This window comes from Salmo trutta, chromosome 12 (genome assembly GCF_901001165.1).
Source record: "Salmo trutta chromosome 12, fSalTru1.1, whole genome shotgun sequence".
NCBI lineage: Eukaryota > Metazoa > Chordata > Actinopteri > Salmoniformes > Salmonidae > Salmo > Salmo trutta.
In genome coordinates this window covers 44,482,229-44,503,221 of record NC_042968.1, presented here as the reverse complement: position 1 = coordinate 44,503,221, position 20,993 = coordinate 44,482,229, and the positions used below count along the sequence as shown (strand labels likewise).

At 45.9% G+C, this 20,993-nt stretch overlaps 2 protein-coding genes across 7 annotated transcripts in view; both read right to left on the bottom strand.

Annotated features, from left to right (window-relative positions):
• LOC115203613 (sodium/potassium/calcium exchanger 1) overlaps positions 1-6,026 on the bottom strand; it is a 44,860-nt gene extending 38,834 nt beyond the window's left edge. For 2 of the 4 annotated variants that reach the window (XM_029768440.1, XM_029768441.1), the window contains exons 1-2: positions 5,720-6,025; positions 4,008-5,036 (exon numbers count right to left, since the gene is read on the bottom strand). In XM_029768440.1, coding sequence (XP_029624300.1) covers positions 4,008-4,842 — 835 coding nt within the window. In that variant the 5' untranslated portion in view covers positions 4,843-5,036; positions 5,720-6,025. Of the gene's footprint in view, positions 1-4,007; positions 5,037-5,719 lie in introns of all 4 variants that reach the window. The other 2 variants (XM_029768443.1, XM_029768444.1) reach the window with 2 other exon arrangements.
• A 9,788-nt stretch (positions 6,027-15,814) lies between these two features.
• Positions 15,815-20,993, bottom strand: part of LOC115203618 (very-long-chain (3R)-3-hydroxyacyl-CoA dehydratase) — a 15,582-nt gene continuing 10,403 nt past the window's right edge. For 2 of the 3 annotated variants that reach the window (XM_029768451.1, XM_029768452.1), the window contains exons 9-11: positions 18,368-18,474; positions 18,009-18,140; positions 15,815-16,023 (exon numbers count right to left, since the gene is read on the bottom strand). In XM_029768451.1, coding sequence (XP_029624311.1) covers positions 15,947-16,023; positions 18,009-18,140; positions 18,368-18,474 — 316 coding nt within the window. In that variant the 3' untranslated portion in view covers positions 15,815-15,946. Of the gene's footprint in view, positions 16,024-18,008; positions 18,141-18,367; positions 18,475-20,993 lie in introns of those variants that run through there. The other variant, XM_029768453.1, reaches the window with a different exon arrangement.

The following is a 20,993-nucleotide window of genomic DNA, read 5'->3' as shown; positions in this document are numbered from 1 at the left end:
CCCTATTCACTATATAGTGGTACTACTATAGACCAGAGCCCTATTCCCTACATAGTGGTACTACTATAGACCAGAGCCCTATTCCCTCTATAATGGTAGTACTATAGACCAGAGCCCTATTCCCTATATAGTGGTACTACTATAGACCAGAGCCCTATTCCATCTATAATGGTAGTACTATAGACCAAAGCCCTATTCCCTATATAGTGGTACTACTATAGACCAGAGCCCTATTCCCTATATAGTGTACTACTATAGACCAGAGCCCTATTCCCTATATAGTGGTACTACTATAGACCAGAGGCCTATTCCCTATATAGTGGTACTACTATAGACCAGAGCCCTATTCCTTATATAGTGGTACTACTATAGACCAGAGCCCTATTCCCTATATAGTGTACCCCTATAGACCAGAGCCCTATTCCCTATATAGTGGTACTACTATAGACCAGAGCCCTATTCCCTATATAGTGGTACTACTATAGACCAGAGCCCGATTCCCTATATAGTGGTACTACTATAGACCAGAGCCCTATTCCCTATATAGTGGTACTACTATAGACCAGAGCCCTATTCCCTATATAGTGGTACTACTATAGACCAGAACTCTATTCCCTATATAGTGGTACTACTATAGACCAGAGCCCTATTCCCTATATAGTGGTACTACTATAGACCAGAGCCCTATTCCCTATATAGTGGTAGACCTATAGACCAGAGCCCTATTCCCTATAAGGTGGTACTACTATATACCAGAGCCCTATTCCCTATATAGTGCACTACTAATGACCAGAGCCCTATTCCCTATATAGTGGTACTACTATAGACCAGAGCCCTATTCCCTATATAGTGGTACTACTATAGACCAGAGCCCTATTCCCTATATAGTGCACTACTATAGACCAGAGCCCTATTCCCTATATAGTGGTACTACTATAGACCAGAGCCCTATTCCCTATATAGTGTACTACTATAGACCAGGGCCCTATTCCCTATATAGTGGTACTACTATAGACCAGAGCCCTATTCCCTATATAGTGGTACTACTATAGACCAAAGCCCTATTCCCTATATAGTGCACTACTATAGACCAGAGCCCTATTCCCTATATAGTGGTACTACTATAGACCAGAGCCCTATTCCCTATATAGTGTACTACTATAGACCAGAGCCATATTCCCTCTATAGTGGTAGTACTATAGACCAGAGCCCTATTCCCTATATAGTGGTACTACTATAGACCAGAACCCTATTCCCTACAGTGGGGGAAAAAAGTATTTGATCCCCTGCTGATTTTGTACGTTTGCCCACTGACAAAGAAATTATCAGTCTATAATTTTAATGGTAGGTTTATTTGAACAGTGAGAGACAGAATAACAACAAAAATATCTAGAAAAACGCATGTCAAAAATGTTATAAATTGATTTGCATTTTAATGAGGGAAATAAGTATTTGACCCCCTCTCAATCAGAAAGATTTCTGGCTCCCAGGTGTCTTTTATACAGGTAACGAGCTGAGATTAGGAGCACACTCTTAAAGGGAGTGCTCCTAACCGCAGCTTGTTACCTGTAAAAAAGACACCTGTCCACAGAAGCAATCAATCAATCAGATTCCAAACTCTCCACCATGGCCAAGACCAAAGAGCTCTCCAAGGATGTCAGGGACAAGATTGTAGACCTACACAAGGCTGGAATGGGCTACAAGACCATCGCCAAGCAACTTGGTGAGAAGGTGACAACATTTGATGCTATTTTTCACAAATGGAAGAAACACAAAAGAACTGTCAATATCCCTCGGCCTGGGGCTCCATGCAAGATCTCACCTCGTGGAGTTGCAATGATCATGAGAACAGTGAGGAATCAGCCCAGAACTACACGGGAGGATCTTGTCAATGATCTCAAGGCAGCTGGGACCATAGTCACCAAGAAAACAATTGGTGACACACTACGCCGTGAAGGACTGAAATCCTGCAGCGCCCGCAAGGTCCCCCTGCTCAAGAAAGCACATATACATGCCCGTCTGAAGTTTGCCAATGAACATCTGAATGACTCAGAGGACAACTGGGTGAAAGTGTTGTGGTCAGATGAGACCAAAATGGAGCGCTTTGACATCAACTCAACTCGCCGTGTTTGGAGGAGGAGGAATGCTGCCTATGACCCCAAGAACACCATCCCCACCGTCAAACATGGAGGTGGAAACATTATGCTTTGGGGGTGTTTTTCTGCTAAGGGGACAGGACAACTTCACCGCATCAAAGGGACGATGGACGGGCCATGTACCGTCAAATCTTGGGTGAAAACCTCCTTCCCTCAGCCAGGGCATTGAAAATGGGTCGTGGATGGATATTCCAGCATGACAATGACCCAAAACACACGGCCAAGGCAACAAAGGAGTGGCTCAAGAAGAAGCACATTAAGGTCCTGGAGTGGCTTAGCCAGTCTCCAGACCTTAATCCCATAGAAAATCTGTGGAGGGAGCTAAAGGTTCGAGTTGCCAAACATCAGCCTCAAGACATTAATGACTTGGAGAAGATCTGCAAAGAGGAGTGGGACAAAATCCCTCCTGAGATGTGTGCAAACCTGGTGGCCAACTACAAGAAACGTCTGACTTCTGTGATTGCCAACAAGGATTTTGCCACCAAGTACTAAGTCATGTTTTGCAGAGGGGTCAAATACTTATTTCCCTCATTAAAATGCAAATAATTTTATAACATTTTTGAGATGCGTTTTTCTGGATTTTTTTGTTGTTATTATTCTGTCTCTCACTGTTCAAATAAACCTACTATTAAAATTATAGACTGATCATTTCTTTGTAATTGGGCAAACGTACAAAATCAGCAGGGGATCAAATACTCCCCCCCCCCCCCCCCCACTGTATATAGTGCACTACTATAGACCAGAGCCCTATTCCCTATATAATGGTACTACTATAGACCAGAGCCCTATTCCCTATATAGTGGTACTACTATAGACCAGAGTCCTATTCCCTATATAATGGTACTACTATAGACCAGAGCCCTATTCCCTATATAGTGGCACTACTATAGACCAGAGCCCTATTCCCTATATAGTGGTACTACTATAGACCAGAGTCCTATTCCCTATATAGTGCACTACTATAGACCAGAGCCCTATTCCCTATATAGTGGCACTACTATAGACCAGAGCCCTATTCCCTATATAGTGGTACTACTATAGACCAGAGCCCTATTCCCTATATAGTGGTACTACTATAGACCAGAGCCCTATTCCCTATATAGTGGTACTACTATAGACCAGAGCCCTATTCCCTATATAGTGCACTACTTTAGACCAGAGCCCTATTCCCTATATAGTGGTACTACTATAGACCAGAGCCCTATTCCCTATATAGTGTACTACTATAGACCAGAGCCCTATTCCCTCTATAGTGGTAGTACTATAGACCAGAGCCCTATTCCCTCTATAGTGGTAGTACTATAGACCAGAGCCCTATTCCCTATATAGTGGTACTACTATAGACCAGAGTCCTATTCCCATATAGTGGTACTACTATAGACCAGAGCCCTATTCCCTATATAGTGCACTACTTTTGGCCAGAGCGCAAAAGGGTTCTTTGGCTGTCACAATAGGAGAACCCTTTTTAGTTCCATGTAGAACCCTATGTGGAAAGGGGTTCCACATGGAACCCACAAGTGTTCTCCTATGGGGACAGCCGCAGAACCCTGTTTGGTTCTAGATAGCACCTTTTGTTCTGAGAGTGTATGTACCTATATAGCTCACTATAAGGGGAATACTATAGGATGCAATTCACCAATTTCAATGGGATCGACTTTTGGCTCCAAGGTAAGCACCCTTTAAAGTATGTACTTTCCCCAAAATTCCCAGGTTTTCCAGAAATCCGGGATGGAGTATTCCAGATGTCCTGCTTATTCCCTCCTAATTCCGGGAGTCTACAAACCAGGATTTGTGGAAAAACGTATTATTCTCTACCTATTATCTGTAAAATGCTGATATTATTATTATTACCTATGATGTAGAAGGAGACGTCTCTGAACAGGGGCCACCAGGTGAGGTGGAGCATCTCCCTGGAGAAGATGGCGCACATCCCGATGACAAACAGGATGTTAAACACCGCTGACCCCACGATTGTCCCGATGCCCACGTTGCTATGGGAGATGAACACGCCAATCAGAGAGGTGAACAGTTCGGGGGCGGAGCCTCCTGCAGCCATGAAGGTTGCCCCGGCGACGTCGTCGGAGATGTCGAGCTTCACGGTGATGACGCCGAGCGCCGGGACGAAGAACTCGTCACAGACGATGGCGAGGGAGACGAACATGTAGACCATGCCCAGGATGTGGAGGGTCACCCAGCCCTGCCTCCTCTGGTCCACCGTGAACAGGTCCTCTGGGTACTCTCCCTTCCTGTGGGGGACGTCTCCAGGGATACCTGGGGAGGTGGTGGTGTTAGGAGGAGGGGAGGTGGGAGGCTCAGGTTCAGGGTCCTCTACGTAGATACAGTGCTTAATGTCCGTCCTGTTGACAGTTATCACCATGACGTCATCCCCCTGCAGCACAGTAGGAGCCCTGGTGATGACGTCATCGTTATAGCTCTCTGTTAGGCTAGAGGGGTTAGAGGTCACCACCTCTCGTGTGTCTACCTCCACAACACTACTATTATCACTACCGCCCCCTTCCTCTGAGAGTGCTGTCCCAGGATCCTCTTCTGCTGCGGCCTGGCGGGCCACCCATGGCTCCTGCAGCCGGGCCTTGAACGTCACGGTGTAGACGCAGCACAGTAACACACCAGAGAGGAAGAAGAGGATGCGACTCCGATTGAGTCTCCGTCTTTGTGGCAAATGCATTGTTCACCGCTGCCAGAGTGGTCTTGATTCCCACTGCAGATTATTAGGCCCGTGTCAGATGCCTGGTCAGGCTTATGGGAACAGGTCCAGTAGCATTAGTTGGCCAAATAATGCAGTTCAGCGAGCGGTCAGCACACATCTTCAGCATAGTCTGTTTTAATGTCATAGCCCTGGCATGACGTCCCAGCTCCAACCTATATATAGAGAAAAAGGGGGTAAATAAATAAATCATTCACTCAGTTTAGACTACAATGCAAAACTCACCTCATACATTTGACATAATGATGTAATAACAGAATAATAAAAACACTACTGGAGTATTATAAGGGCGCGTTCACGTGAACGGAGTCGCGGGAGCGCGGAGGATGGGACACAGCCACCTGTTACTATGGCTACATAATTGCAGGTACTCTGCTCTCCGTAGGGCTGCACAGATTAAATGACACGTGTAATGAAATGCAGCAAATGTACAAATGACAATAAAATATAAAAAAAACATCGAATAAGCTAGAAGAAAATATCATTATTTAGGCCCCTACTTTTCATTGACGTGCGCGCGTCATGGACGTGCTGATATGCGCTCCTCGAGTCGAGACAGCATAAGCGATATGATTCATTCCAAATGTTCAATCAACCATTTCATTTTCACGTGTGTATCCAGGTGGGTCGGGTGAAAATGAAGAAACGAAAATAATGATCAATTTAACCGAATTTCGTGGGGAAATTCCAGGCAAGAAACAGTGCCCGATATGGAGTCATTGACAAGTATCCTAGGCTTTCCACAAGGTCAATGACGATTATTGTAGCTTAAATCCTTTCTCTATAAAACATCTGTAAACCATACCTAAACCTTCATCAATTCTTAATGAAAACGTACCTTTAATCGCTGAGTTGTTGTGATTGAGGTGTTGTAGACGCGAGGTCTCTCTCCAGCTGTGTGCGCTAAGGTAAAGGGATTGGTTGAGAGATGCTGACTCTAGTTTTTGGTGAGCAGCTACAAGGGCGCACCGCAGGATGACAGCTCACACCTCATCTCCACGGCTCAGCATAATACCTGCAGTCTTTTAAGAGGATTAGGTTAGGTGTTCACACAATCTCTCACATTCTCACGAACACGTTTAAACTGCTTCAAATTCAATGCCTTCCTATTCATTTGTTCATAATCCACCAAGTGCGTGCAGTGTCTCCAACCACCAACGCTGAGCAAAAACCAACCATGTCTGCGCGCTGAAGTGGAAGGAGGGTTGTCAAGGCACAATTACAATTCTGAAGAGTGTTCCTTTATGCACACAGACATACCGGCAGGCAAACTGAAAGGTAGACAGGCAGACAGAAAGGCCGACAGCCAGGTGGACCTGCAGAATGACTGGAAGAAAGGCAGACAGACAGGCAGATATACAGGCAGACAGGCAGGCAGATATACAGGCAGGCAGACAGGCGCGCAGGCAGACAGGTGTGCAGGCAGACATGCAGACATACAGGCAGGGTTTGGTGATGAGAGGAAGGTGAGCCATTAACCATTTGATGAACTCATTGGACTCCACTCAATGAAATCATTCTGATATTTAGGCTGATGCCTTCCTTTAGTGTTGAGACATCCCACTACAGCTAGGCATACTAAAGAGGTTATTATGAGGAGATAAAGAACACCTATATAAAGAGGTTATTATGAGGAGATAAAGGACACCTATATAAAGGGGTTATTATGAGGAGATAAAGGACACCTATATAAATAGGTTATTATTATGAGGAGATAAATGACACCTATATAAAGGGGTTATTATGAGGAGATAAAGGACACCTATATAAAGAGGTTATTATGAGGAGATAAAGGACACCTATATAAAGAGGTTATTATGAGGAGATAAAGAACACCTATATAAAGGGGTTATTATGAGGAGATAAAGGACACCTATATAAATAGGTTATTATTATGAGGAGATAAAGGACACCTATATAAAGGGGTTATTATGAGGAGATAAAGGACACCTATATAAAGAGGTTATTATGAGGAGATAAAGGACAACTATATAAAGAGGTTATTATGAGGAGATAAAGGACACCTCTATAAAGGGGTTATTATGAGGACATAAAGGACACCTATATAAAGAGGTTATTATGAGGAGATAAAGGACACCTATATAAAGAGGTTATTATGAGGAGATAAAGGACACCTATATAAAGAGGTTATTATGAGGAGATAAAGGACAACTATATAAAGAGGTTATTATGAGGAGATAAAGGACACCTATATAAAGGGGTTATTATGAGGACATAAAGGACACCTATATAAAGAGGTTATTATGAGGAGATAAAGGACACCTATATAAAGAGGTTATTATGAGGAGATAAAGAACACCTATATAAAGGGGTTATTATGAGGAGATAAAGGACACCTATATAAAGGGGTTATTATGAGAAGATAAAGGACACCTATATAAAGGGGTTATTAAGAGATAAAGGACACCTATATAAAGGGGTTATTATGAGATAAAGGACACCTATATAAAGGGGTTATTAAGAGATAAAGGACACCTATATAAAGGGGTTATTATGAGGAGATAAAGGACACTTATATAAAGGGGTTATTAGGAGATAAAGAACACCTATATAAAAGGGGTTATTATGAGGAGATAAAGGACACCTATATAAAGGGGTTATTATGAGGACATAAAGGACACCTATATAAAGGGATTTATTATGAGATAAAGGACACCTATATAAAGGGGTAATTAAGAGGAGATAAAGGACACCTATATAAAAGGGGTTATTATGAGGACATAAAGGACACCTATATAAAAGGGGTTATTATGAGGACATAAAGGACACCTATATAAAGGGGTTATTATGAGGACAAAGGACACCTATATAAAGGGGTTATTATGAGGAGATAAAGGACACCTATATAAAAGGGGTTATTATGAGGACAAAGGACACCTATATAAAGGGGTTATTATGAGGACAAAGGACACCTATATAAAGGGGTTATTCTGAGGAGATAAAGGACACCTATATAAAAGGGGTTATTATGAGGACATAAAGGACACCTATATAAAGAGGTTATTATGAGGACATAAAGGACACCTATATAAAGGGGTTATTATGAGGAGATAAAGGACACCTATATAAAGGGGTTATTATGAGGAGATAAAGGACACCTATATAAAGGGGTTATTATGAGGACATAAAGGACACCTATATAAATAGGTTATTATTATGAGGAGATAAAGGACACCTATATAAAGAGGTTATTATGAGGACATAAAGGACACCTATATAAAGGGGTTATTATGAGGACATAAAGGACACCTATATAAAGGGGTTATTAGGAGATAAAGAACACCTATATAAAGGGGTTATTATGAGGACATAAAGGACACCTATATAAAGAGGTTAGTATGAGGACATAAAGGACACCTATATAAAGAGGTTATTATGAGGAGATAAAGGACACCTATATAAAGAGGTTATTATGAGGACATAAAGGACACCTATATAAAGAGGTTATTATGAGGAGATAAAGGACAACTATATAAAGAGGTTATTATGAGGAGATAAAGGACAACTATATAAAGAGGTTATTATGAGGACATAAAGGACACCTATATAAAGGGGTTATTATGAGGACATAAAGAACACCTATATAAAGGGGTTATTATGAGGACATAAAGGACACCTATATAAAGGGGTTATTATGAGGACATAAAGGACACCTATATAAAGAGGTTATTATGAGGAGATAAAGGACAACTATATAAAGGGGTTATTATGAGGACATAAAGGACACCTATATAAAGGGGTTATTATGAGGACATAAAGGACACCTATATAAAGAGGTTAGTATGAGGACATAAAGGACACCTATATAAAGAGGTTATTATGAGGAGATAAAGGACACCTATATAAAGAGGTTATTATGAGGACATAAAGGACACCTATATAAAGAGGTTAGTATGAGGACATAAAGGACACCTATATAAAGGGGTAATTAAGAGGAGATAAAGGACACCTACATAATTGTGGGTTTTTATTCACACCACCAGCTGTGCTCTTTTCATAAATAACTACAGATATTCACTTTATTTCACAGAACTTTATTGGTTATTATAATATCACACATTATAATTTATCCTTCAACCATTCAAAACCTTTTATTAAAACACATGATTCCAGACAGTGATCCTCTTCCCTTAATTCTCTAACAATGTCCATTTCCCTGAGGTTCTGGGCTCTGACTGGTTCTCTATGTCCGTTTCCATGACAGGGAGTGTGCAAGAGCACACTGTAGGAGAAGTGTGGAGAGTCGGGACGCATCTCTAACCATGTCATCAGACACAGATCAGTGAGCCTTTGAACAACACAGCAAGGATGGCATGATGGAGATAGTAGATATCATGGGGACTATGAACATCACTGGAGAATACAGTAGCTTACATCCCAGAATGCAGCTTGATTATATACTGCATGAGAAACACTTTTGCATACAAAATTTCATTTAGGAATAAAGCAATATTTAAAAAAAGGTCCAATGCAGCTGTTTCATGTCAATATCAAATCATTTCTGGGTAACAATAAAGTACCTCACTGTGATTTGAATTAAAATGGTCAAAAATAAACAAAAGTACATTGTTAACAACGGGTCTGTCTGGGAGTGGTCTGAGTGGGGAGGGGAAAATTCAAAATGTGCTGTTATTGGCTGAGGGGTTTAGAACTCTTCTTTCTTATTGGTTTATTAACTAATTCACCCCATAGTGATGTCACCGTGGAAGGCCAAAACTCCATCCTGCCAAAACAGGCTGAAATGTCAGACAGTCTATTCAAACAACTCTTACACTAAAAAAGGACATTATCATAATGTTCACAATTTCACAGTGTTATTCCAACCTCATAGTGTGGACATATATAGAAATAGATATTTCTGAGTGTACTGGGCCTTTAAAACAACTTCTAACGAAACAAATGTATAGCATTAGGCCTGACGCTGACTCATGGTCAGATGGGATAGTAGTGAAGTACAACATGACTGTTATATCAATGACTGGAACAGAGTTAGAGCCATTTCAGTTCTATTCAGTCAAGTCATTAAAGTGGATCCAAATTAAAAAAGAGGGATTTGAAAACTCCTCATAGAATACAATGGGCAGTTTTCATTTGACTTCCTGAATTAAAAGTGAAGGCAGGTCCATTATGAGGATTACAGTAGCTGCAAAATGGGGTTCAGAAAAGACATACGTTTTTTAGTCTGGCCAAGAGACGCTAGAACCGTTTATAGTACGGCTCCTTCAATACTAACAGTACAGTATGACATGTATCTGTCAATACTAACAGTACAGTATGACATGTATCTGTCAATACTAACAGTACAGTATGACATGCATCTGTCAATACTAACAGTACAGTATGTCATGTATCTGTCAATACTAACATACAAAGAGGGTATGAATGGAATGCACTTGTTTGTGTTAGAGGAGGTACCTCTGATGGACAGACTGGGTGAGGAAGAGAAGTGTTTGTGTTAGAGGAGGTACCTCTGATGGACAGACTGGGTGAGGAAGAGAAGGGTTTGTGTTAGAGGAGGTACCTCTGATGGACAGACTGGGTGAGGAAGAGAAGGGTTTGTGTTAGAGGAGGTACCTCTGATGGACAGACTGGGTGAGGAAGAGAAGGGTTTGTGTTAGAGGAGGTACCTCGGATGGACAGACTGGGTGAGGAAGAGAAGGGTTTGTGTTAGAGGAGGTACCTCTGATGGACAGACTGGGTGAGGAAGAGAAGGGTTTGTGTTAGAGGAGGTACCTCTGATGGACAGACTGGGTGAGGAAGAGAAGTGTTTGTGTTAGAGGAGGTACCTCTGATGGACAGACTGGGTGAGGAAGAGAAGTGTTTGTGTTAGAGGAGGTACCTCTGATGGACAGACTGGGTGAGGAAGAGAAGGGTTTGTGTTAGAGGAGGTACCTCTGATGGACAGACTGGGTGAGGAAGAGAAGGGTTTGTGTTAGAGGAGGTACCTCTGATGGACAGACTGGGTGAGGAAGAGAAGGGTTTGTGTTAGAGGAGGTACCTCTGATGGACAGACTGGGTGAGGAAGAGAAGGGTTTGTGTTAGAGGAGGTACCTCTGATGGACAGACTGGGTGAGGAAGAGAAGTGTTTGTGTTAGAGGAGGTACCTCTGATGGACAGACTGGGTGAGGAAGAGAAGGGTTTGTGTTAGAGGAGGTACCTCTGATGGACAGACTGGGTGAGGAAGAGAAGGGTTTGTGTTAGAGGAGGTACCTCTGATGGACAGACTGGGTGAGGAAGAGAAGGGTTTGTGTTAGAGGAGGTACCTCTGATGGACAGACTGGGTGAGGAAGAGAAGTGTTTGTGTTAGAGGAGGTACCTCTGATGGACAGACTGGGTGAGGAAGAGAAGGGTTTGTGTTAGAGGAGGTACCTCTGATGGACAGACTGGGTGAGGAAGAGAAGGGTTTGTGTTAGAGGAGGTACCTCTGATGGACAGACTGGGTGAGGAAGAGAAGTGTTTGTGTTAGAGGAGGTACCTCTGATGGACAGACTGGGTGAGGAAGAGAAGGGTTTGTGTTAGAGGAGGTACCTCTGATGGACAGACTGGGTGAGGAAGAGAAGTGTTTGTGTTAGAGGAGGTACCTCTGATGGACAGACTGGGTGAGGAAGAGAAGGGTTTGTGTTAGAGGAGGTACCTCTGATGGACAGACTGGGTGAGGAAGAGAAGTGTTTGTGTTAGAGGAGGTACCTCTGATGGACAGACTGGGTGAGGAAGGGAAGGGTTTGTGTTAGAGGAGGTACCTCCACAGTTAAAGGAGAAGACGAGGATGTGGTCGTTTGTTTATCAGTGGAGGAGAGAAGATAGGAAAGAGGAGAGGGTGTGAAAGGAAAGGAAGGTGTGAGAGGAGAGGGGAGAGAGATGTGTAGTGAGGAGAGGAGAGGAGAGGAGAGAGAGAGGACAGAGGAGAGAGGACAGAGATGTGTAGTGAGGAGAGGAGAGGAGAGAGATGTGTAGTGAGGAGAGGAGAGAGATGTGTAGTGAGGAGAGGAGAGGAGAGGAGAGAGAGGACAGAGATGTGTAGTGAGGAGAGGAGAGGAGAGAGGGGACAGAGGAGAGAGGAAAGAGGACAGAGATGTGTAGTGAGGAGAGGAGAGAGGACAGAGGAGAGAGGAGAGAGGACAGAGATGTGTAGTGAGGAGAGGAGAGGAGAGAAAGGACAGAGGAGAGGAGAGAGGACAGAGGAGAGGGGAGAGAGGACAGAGATGTGTAGTGAGGAGAGGAGAGAAAGGACAGAGGAGAGGAGAGAGAGGACAGAGATGTGAAGTGAGGAGAGGAGAGAGGACAGAGGAGAGGAGAGAGGACAGAGATGTGTAGTGAGGAGAGGAGAGGAGAGGAGAGAGGACAGAGATGTGTATTGAGGAGAGGAGAGGAGAGAGGACAGAGGAGAGGGGAGAGAGGACAGAGATGTGTAGTGAGGAGAGGAGAGGGGGGACAGAGGACAGAGGAGAGAGGACAGAGATGTGTAGTGAGGAGAGGAGAGGAGAGAGGACAGAGGAGAGGGGAGAGAGGACAGATGTGTAGTGAGGAGAGGAGAGAGGACAGAGGAGAGGGGAGAGAGGACAGAGATGTGTAGTGAGGAGAGGAGAGAAAGGACAGAGGAGAGGAGAGAGGACAGAGATGTGTAGTGAGGAGAGGAGAGGGGGGACAGAGGACAGAGGACAGAGGACAGAGATGTGTAGTGAGGAGAGGAGAGGAGAGAGGACAGAGGAGAGGGGAGAGAGGACAGAGATGTGTAGTGAGGAGAGGAGAGGAGAGAGGACAGAGGAGAGGGGAGAGAGGACAGAGATGTGTAGTGAGGAGAGGAGAGAAAGGACAGAGGAGAGGAGAGAGGACAGAGATGTGTAGTGAGGAGAGGAGAGAGAGGACAGAGGAGAGGAGAGAGAGGACAGAGATGTGTAGTGAGGAGAGGAGAGGAGAGAAAGGACAGAGGAGAGGGGAGAGAGGACAGAGATGTGTAGTGAGGAAAGAAAGGACAGAGGAGAGGAGAGAGGACAGAGATGTGTAGTGAGGAGAGGAGAGAGAGGACAGAGGAGAGGAGAGAGAGGACAGAGATGTGTAGTGAGGAGAGGAGAGGAGAGAAAGGACGGAGGAGAGGGGAGAGAGGACAGAGATGTGTAGTGAGGAGAGGAGAGAAAGGACAGAGGAGAGAGAGGACAGAGGAGAGAGGACAGAGATGTGTAGTGAGGAGAGGAGAGAAAGGACAGAGGAGAGAGAGGACAGAGGAGAGAGGACAGAGATGTGTAGTGAGGAGAGGAGAGGAGAGAAAGGACAGAGGAGAGGAGAGAGAGGACAGAGGAGAGGGGAGAGAGGACAGAGATGTGAGGAGAGGAGAGGAGAGAAAGGACAGAGGAGAGGAGAGAGGACAGAGATGTGTAGTGAGGAGAGGAGAGAGAGGACAGAGGAGAGGAGAGAGGACAGAGATGTGTAGTGAGGAGAGGAGAGGAGAGAGAGGACAGAGGAGAGAGGACAGAGATGTGTAGTGAGGAGAGGAGAGAAAGGACAGAGGAGAGGAGAGAGGACAGAGATGTGTAGTGAGGAGAGGAGAGAGAGGACAGAGGAGAGGAGAGAGGACAGAGATGTGTAGTGAGGAGAGGAGAGAAAGGACAGAGGAGAGGAGAGAGAGGACAGAGATGTGTAGTGAGGAGAGGAGAGAGGACAGAGATGTGTAGTGAGGAGAGATGTGCAGTGAGGAGAGGAGAGGAGAGAGGACAGAGATGTGCAGTGAGGAGAGGAGAGGAGAGAGGACAGAGATGTGCAGTGAGGAGAGAGGTGTAAGAGAGGAGAGGAGAGAGAGGACAGAGATGTGCAGTGAGGAGAGAGGTGTAAGAGAGGAGAGGAGAGAGGACAGAGATGTGCAGTGAGGAGAGAGGTGTAAGAGAGGAGAGAGGACAGAGATGTGCAGTGAGGAGAGAGGTGTAAGAGAGGAGAGAGGACAGAGATGTGCAGTGAGGAGAGAGGTAAGAGAGGAGAGAGGACAGAGATGTGCAGTGAGGAGAGAGGTGTAAGAGAGGAGAGAGGACAGAGATGTGCAGTGAGGAGAGAGGTGTAAGAGAGGAGAGAGGACAGAGATGTGCAGTGAGGAGAGAGGTGTAAGAGAGGAGAGAGGACAGAGATGTGCAGTGAGGAGAGAGGTGTAAGAGAGGAGAGAGGACAGAGATGTGCAGTGAGGAGAGAGGTAAGAGAGGAGAGAGGACAGAGATGTGCAGTGAGGAGAGAGGTGTAAGAGAGGAGAGGAGAGAGGACAGAGATGTGCAGTGAGGAGAGAGGTGTAAGAGAGGAGAGGAGAGAGGACAGAGATGTGCAGTGAGGAGAGAGGTGTAAGAGAGGAGAGAGGACAGAGATGTGCAGTGAGGAGAGAGGTGTAAGAGAGGAGAGAGGACAGAGATGTGCAGTGAGGAGAGAGGTGTAAGAGAGGAGAGAGGACAGAGATGTGCAGTGAGGAGAGAGGTGTAAGAGAGGAGAGAGGACAGAGATGTGCAGTGAGGAGAGAGGTGTAAGAGAGAGAGGAGAGAGGACAGAGATGTGCAATGAGGAGAGAGGTGTAAGAGAGGAGAGAGGACAGAGATGTGCAGTGAGGAGAGAGGTGTAAGAGAGGAGAGAGGACAGAGATGTGCAGTGAGGAGAGAGGTGTAAGAGAGGAGAGAGGACAGAGATGTGCAGTGAGGAGAGAGGTGTAAGAGAGGAGAGAGGACAGAGATGTGCAGTGAGGAGAGAGGTGTAAGAGAGGAGAGAGGACAGAGATGTGCAGTGAGGAGAGAGGTGTAAGAGAGGAGAGAGGACAGAGATGTGCAGTGAGGAGAGAGGTGTAAGAGAGGAGAGGAGAGAGGACAGAGATGTGCAGTGAGGAGAGAGGTGTAAGAGAGGAGAGAGGACAGAGATGTGCAGTGAGGAGAGAGGTGTAAGAGAGGAGAGGAGAGAGGACAGAGATGTGCAGTGAGGAGAGAGGTGTAAGAGAGGAGAGGAGAGAGGACAGAGATGTGCAGTGAGGAGAGAGGTGTAAGAGAGGAGAGGAGAGAGGACAGAGATGTGCAGTGAGGAGAGAGGTGTAAGAGAGGAGAGGAGAGAGGACAGAGATGTGCAGTGAGGAGAGAGGTGTAAGAGAGGAGAGGAGAGAGGACAGAGATGTGCAGTGAGGAGAGAGGTTGTAAGAGAGGAGAGGAGAGAGGACAGAGATGTGCAGTGAGGAGAGAGGTGTAAGAGAGGAGAGGAGAGAGGACAGAGATGTGCAGTGAGGAGAGAGGTGTAAGAGAGGAGAGAGGACAGAGATGTGCAGTGAGGAGAGAGGTGTAAGAGAGGAGAGAGGACAGAGATGTGCAGTGAGGAGAGAGGTGTAAGAGAGGAGAGAGGACAGAGATGTGCAGTGAGGAGAGAGGTGTAAGAGAGGAGAGAGGACAGAGATGTGCAGTGAGGAGAGAGGTGTAAGAGAGGAGAGAGGACAGAGATGTGCAGTGAGGAGAGAGGTGTAAGAGAGGAGAGAGGACAGAGATGTGCAGTGAGGAGAGAGGTGTAAGAGAGGAGAGAGGACAGAGATGTGCAGTGAGGAGAGAGGTGTAAGAGAGGAGAGGAGAGAGGACAGAGATGTGCAGTGAGGAGAGAGGTGTAAGAGAGGAGAGAGGACAGAGATGTGCAGTGAGGAGAGAGGTGTAAGAGAGGAGAGAGGACAGAGATGTGCAGTGAGGAGAGAGGTGTAAGAGAGGAGAGAGGACAGAGATGTGCAGTGAGGAGAGAGGTGTAAGAGAGGAGAGAGGACAGAGATGTGCAGTGAGGAGAGAGGTGTAAGAGAGGAGAGGAGAGAGGACAGAGATGTGCAGTGAGGAGAGAGGTGTAAGAGAGGAGAGGAGAGAGGACAGAGATGTGCAGTGAGGAGAGAGGTGTAAGAGAGGAGAGGAGAGAGGACAGAGATGTGCAGTGAGGAGAGAGGTGTAAGAGAGGAGAGGAGAGAGGACAGAGATGTGCAGTGAGGAGAGAGGTGTAAGAGAGGAGAGGTGTAAAAAGGCAAGCAGCAGTGAGACTGGAGAGATCGTGAGGTTTGTCTTTCTATCCGTTAGTTCATTTTCCTCTTCCTGGACCGCATTCGTCTCCTCCTCTGGCGAAACAGGTGGCGAAAGTTGATGAACAGGCCTGGGAAGAAAAAAAACCACTACTTTTTACAATTTAAAATATTTTTAAGCGCAAACCCCATCCACTTGGCATGCCAGAAAAGTCAAGTCCAAGCAAACATACTGTAAGAAAACAAATCGTATTTTGACCCAGGTTTGTTAGCGATGTGACAAAGTGTATGTTTCTCCCTTAGTGGCATTGATCCTGAAACATGACAGCTAGATACAGCTGGAGGGTTAGAGAGAGGGTCAGGGTGTAGGGTCAGGGTGTAGGGTCAGGGTGTAGGGTCAGGGTGTAGGGTCAGGGTGGAGGGTGTAGGGTGGAGGGTGTAGGGTGGAGGGTGTAGGGTGTAGGGTGTAGGGTCAGTGTGTAGGGTCAGGGTGTAGGGTCAGGGTGTAGGGTCAGGGTGTAGGGTCAGGGTATAGGGTCAGGGTGTAGGGTCAGGGTGTAGGGTCAGGGTGTAGGGTGTAGGGTTAGGGTGTAGGGTCAGGGTGGAGGCTGTAGGTGTAGGGTGGAGGGTGTAGGGTGTAGGGTTAGGGTGTAGGGTGTAGGGTCAGGGTGTAGGGTGTAGGGTCAGGGTGTAGGGTCAGGGTGTAGGGTCAGGGTGTAGGGTCAGGGTGGAGGGTGTAGGGTGGAGGGTGTAGGGTGGAGGGTGTAGGGTTAGGGTGTAGGGTTAGGGTGTAGGGTTAGGGTGTAGGGTCAGGGTGTAGGGTTAAGGTGTGGGGCCAGGGTGCAGGGTCAGGGTGGAGGGTCAGGGTGGAGGGTCAGGGTGGAGGGTCAGGGTGGAGGGTTAGGGTGGAGGGTTAGGGTGCAGGGTCAGGGTGCAGGGTCAGGGTGCAGGGTCAGGGTGCAGGGTCAGGGTGTAGGGTGTAGGGTGGAGGGTTAAGGTGGAGGGTTAAGGTGGAGGGTTAGGGTGTAGGGTCAGGGTGTAGGGTCAGGGTGTAGGGTCAGGGTGTAGGGTCAGGGTGTAAGGTTAGGGTGTAGGGTCAGGGTGTAGGGTCAGGGTGTAGGGTTAAGGTGTGGGGCCAGGGTGCAGGGTCAGGGTGGAGGGTCAGGGTGGAGGGTCAGGGTGCAGGGTCAGGGTGCAGGGTCAGGGTGCAGGGTCAGGGTGCAGGGTCAGGGTGTAGGGTCAGGGTGTAGGGTCAGGGTGTAGGGTTAGGGTGGAGGGTCAGGGTGGAGGGTCAGGGTGGAGGGTCAGGGTGGAGGGTGTAGGGTGGAGGGTGTAGGGTGTAGGGTGGAGGGTGTAGGTGTAGGGTTAGGGTCAGGGTGTAGGGTCAGGGTGTAGGGTCAGGGTGTAGGGTCAGGGTGTAGGGTGTAGGGTGTAGGGTTAGGGTCAGGGTGTAGGGTGTAGGGTTAGGGTGTAGGGTCAGGGTGTAGGGTCAGGGTGGAGGGTGTAGGTGTAGGGTTAGGGTGTAGGGTGTAGGTGTAGGGTCAGGGTGTAGGGTCAGGGTGTAGGGTCAGGGTGTAGGGTCAGGGTGTAAGGTCAGGGTGTAGGGTCAGGGTGTAGGGTCAGGGTGTAAGGTCAGGGTGTAAGGTTAGGGTGTAGGGTCAGGGTGTAGGGTTATGGTGTAGGGCCAGGGTGCAGGGTTAGGGTGTAGGGTCAGGGTGTAGGGTTATGGTGTGGGGCCAGGGTGCAGGGTTAGGGTGTAGGGTCAGGGTGTAGGGTCAGGGTGTAGGGTTAAGGTGTGGGGCCAGGGTGCAGGGTTAGGGTGTAGGGTCAGGGTGTAGGGTTATGGTGTGGGGCCAGGGTGCAGGGTTAGGGTGTAGGGTCAGGGTGCAGGGTCAGGGTGCAGGGTCAGGGTGGAGGGTCAGGGTGGAGGGTCAGGGTGGAGGGTTAGGGTGCAGGTGCAGGGTCAGGGTGCAGGGTGTAGGGTCAGGGTGTAGGGTCAGGGTGTAGGGTCAGGGTGTAGGGTGGAGGGTTAAGGTGGAGGGTTAAGGTGGAGGGTTAGGGTGGAGGGTTAGGGTGGAGGGTTAGGGTGGAGGGTCAGAGAGTGGTACTAACTGACCGAGGAACATGAGGACCAGGTAGATCTTCAGAGTGAAGGAAAAGCTGAAGGACGAGCCCAGGACCGTAGGTAGAGGGATGCTGTACAGACGGGTCTCATCAAAGATAGGCAGGGACTGGATCACAGCTATAGCTAAGAGGGAACAGACAGGACAGACAGGAATACATAGCAACACTTGGATATCTTGGTAATAACTAAGTAATATATTGAATGACTACAAACATCATACCTCTATTATTTACATACAATTTACATAATAAGTGAATATAGCAGGCATAGAGCTCTCTGAGGAGTGTGTGTGTGTGTGTGTGTGTGTGTGTGTGTGTGTGTGTGTGTGTGTGTGTGACAGGTCCACTGACCCTCTGCTAGCACCCCCAGAGGGTAGAGGGGCATCCAGATGGAGTATCTGAGCCAGGTCAGCAGCTTCCAGTCTGTGTCGATGCAGGCCAGCATGTAGAATGGATACCTGGGACACACAACAGGCTAATTTAGCATCAATGCAGGCCAGCATGTAGAATGGATACCTGGGACACACACACAACAAAACAACAGGCTAATTTAGCATCAATGCAGGTCAGCAAGTAGATCAGGTATATAACAACAGGCTGCTACAACTAGCCTCCCTAGCTGGTAATATAATGTCCATTCATGGTTACAACTAGCCTCCCTAGCTGGTAATATAATGTCCATTCATGGTTACAACTAGCTGGTAATCTAATGTCCATTCATGGTTACAACTAGCCTCCCTAGCTGGTAATATAATGTCCATTCATGGTTACAACTAGCTGGTAATATAATGTCCATTCATGGTTACAACTAGCCTCTCTAGCTGGTAATATAATGTCCATTCATGGTTACAACTAGCTGGTAATATAATGTCCATTCATGGTTACAACTAGCCTCCCTAGCTGGTAATATAATGTCCATTCATGGTACAACTAGCCTCCCTAGCTGGTAATATAAGGTCCATTCATGGTTACAACTAGCTGGTAATATAATGTCCATTCATGGTTACAACTAGCCTCCCTAGCTGGTAATATAATGTCCATTCATGGTTACAACTAGCCTCCCTAGCTGGTAATATAATGTCCATTCATGGTTACAACTAGCTGGTAATATAATGTCCATTCATGGTTACAACTAGCTGGTAATATAATGTCCATTCATGGTTACAACTAGCTGGTAATATAATGTCCATTCATGGTTACAACTAGCCTCCCTAGCTGGTAATATAATGTCCATTCATGGTTACAACTAGCTGGTAATATAATGTCCATTCATGGTTACAACTAGCTGGTAATATAATGTCCATTCATGGTTACAACTAGCCTCCCTAGCTGGTAATATAATGTCCATTCATGGTTACAAACTAGCTGGTAATATAATGTCCATTCATGGTTACAACTAGCCTCCCTAGCTGGTAATATAATGTCCATTCATGGTTACAACTAGCCTCCCTAGCTGGTAATATAATGTCCATTCATGGTTACAACTAGCTGGTAATATAATGTCCATTCATGGTTACAACTAGCCTCCCTAGCTGGTAATATAATGTCCATTCATGGTTACAACTAGCCTCCCTAGCTGGTAATATAATGTCCATTCATGGTTACAACTAGCCTCCCTAGCTGGTAATATAATGTCCATTCATGGTTACAACTAGCTGGTAATATAATGTCCATTCATGGTTACAACTAGCTGGTAATATAATGTCCATTCATGGTTACAACTAGCTGGTAATATAATGTCCATTCATGGTTACAAACTAGCCTCCCTAGCTGGTAATATAATGTCCATTCATGGTTACAACTAGCTGGTAATATAATGTCCATTCATGGTTACAACTAGCTGGTAATATAATGTCCATTCATGGTTACAACTAGCCTCCCTAGCTGGTAATATAATGTCCATTCATGGTTACAACTAGCTGGTAATATAATGTCCATTCATGGTTACAACTAGCCTCCCTAGCTGGTAATATAATGTCCATTCATGGTTACAACTAGCCTCCCTAGCTGGTAATATAATGTCCATTCATGGTTACAACTAGCTGGTAATATAATGTCCATTCATGGTTACAACTAGCTGGTAATATAATGTCCATTCATGGTTACAACTAGCCTCCCTAGCTGGTAATATAATGTCCATTCATGGTTACAACTAGTTGGTAATATAATGTCCATTCATGGTTACAACTAGCCTCCCTAGCTGGTAATATAATGTCCATTCATGGTTACAACTAGCCTCCCTAGCTGGTAATATAATGTCCATTCATGGTTACAACTAGCTGGTAATCTAATGTCCATTCATGGTTACAACTAGCCTCCCTAGCTGGTAATATAATGTCCATTCATGGTTACAACTAGCTGGTAATATAATGTCCATTCATGGTTACAACTAGCCTCTCTAGCTGGTAATATAATGTCCATTCATGGTTACAACTAGCTGGTAATATAATGTCCATTCATGGTTACAACTAGCCTCCCTAGCTGGTAATATAATGTCCATTCATGGTTACAACTAGCCTCCCTAGCTGGTAATATAATGTCCATTCATGGTTACAACTAGCTGGTAATATAATGTCCATTCATGGTTAAATGAAGATCTGTAGGTCAAATCGTATTTGTCACGTGGTAAATGTGTAGATATAGATAGGTGTAAAGTAACTAGGCAACAGGATAGATAATAAACAGTAGCAGCAGCGTATGTGATGAGTCTAAAAAGTTAGTTAACTATCTGCATTAACCCTTTTTGCACTAACAGCTACCCAGGCTAACTATTTAGTAGTTGTATGGCTTGGGGGTAGAAGCTGTTCAGGGTCCTGTTGGTTCCAGATTTGGTGCATCGGTATCGCTTGCCGTGCGGGAGCAGAGAGAACAGTCTGTCATTTGTGTGGCTTGAGTCTTTGACAATTTTTAGGGCATTCCTCTGACACCGACTGGTATAGAGGTCCTGGATGGCAGGAAGCTTGGCCCCAGTGATGTA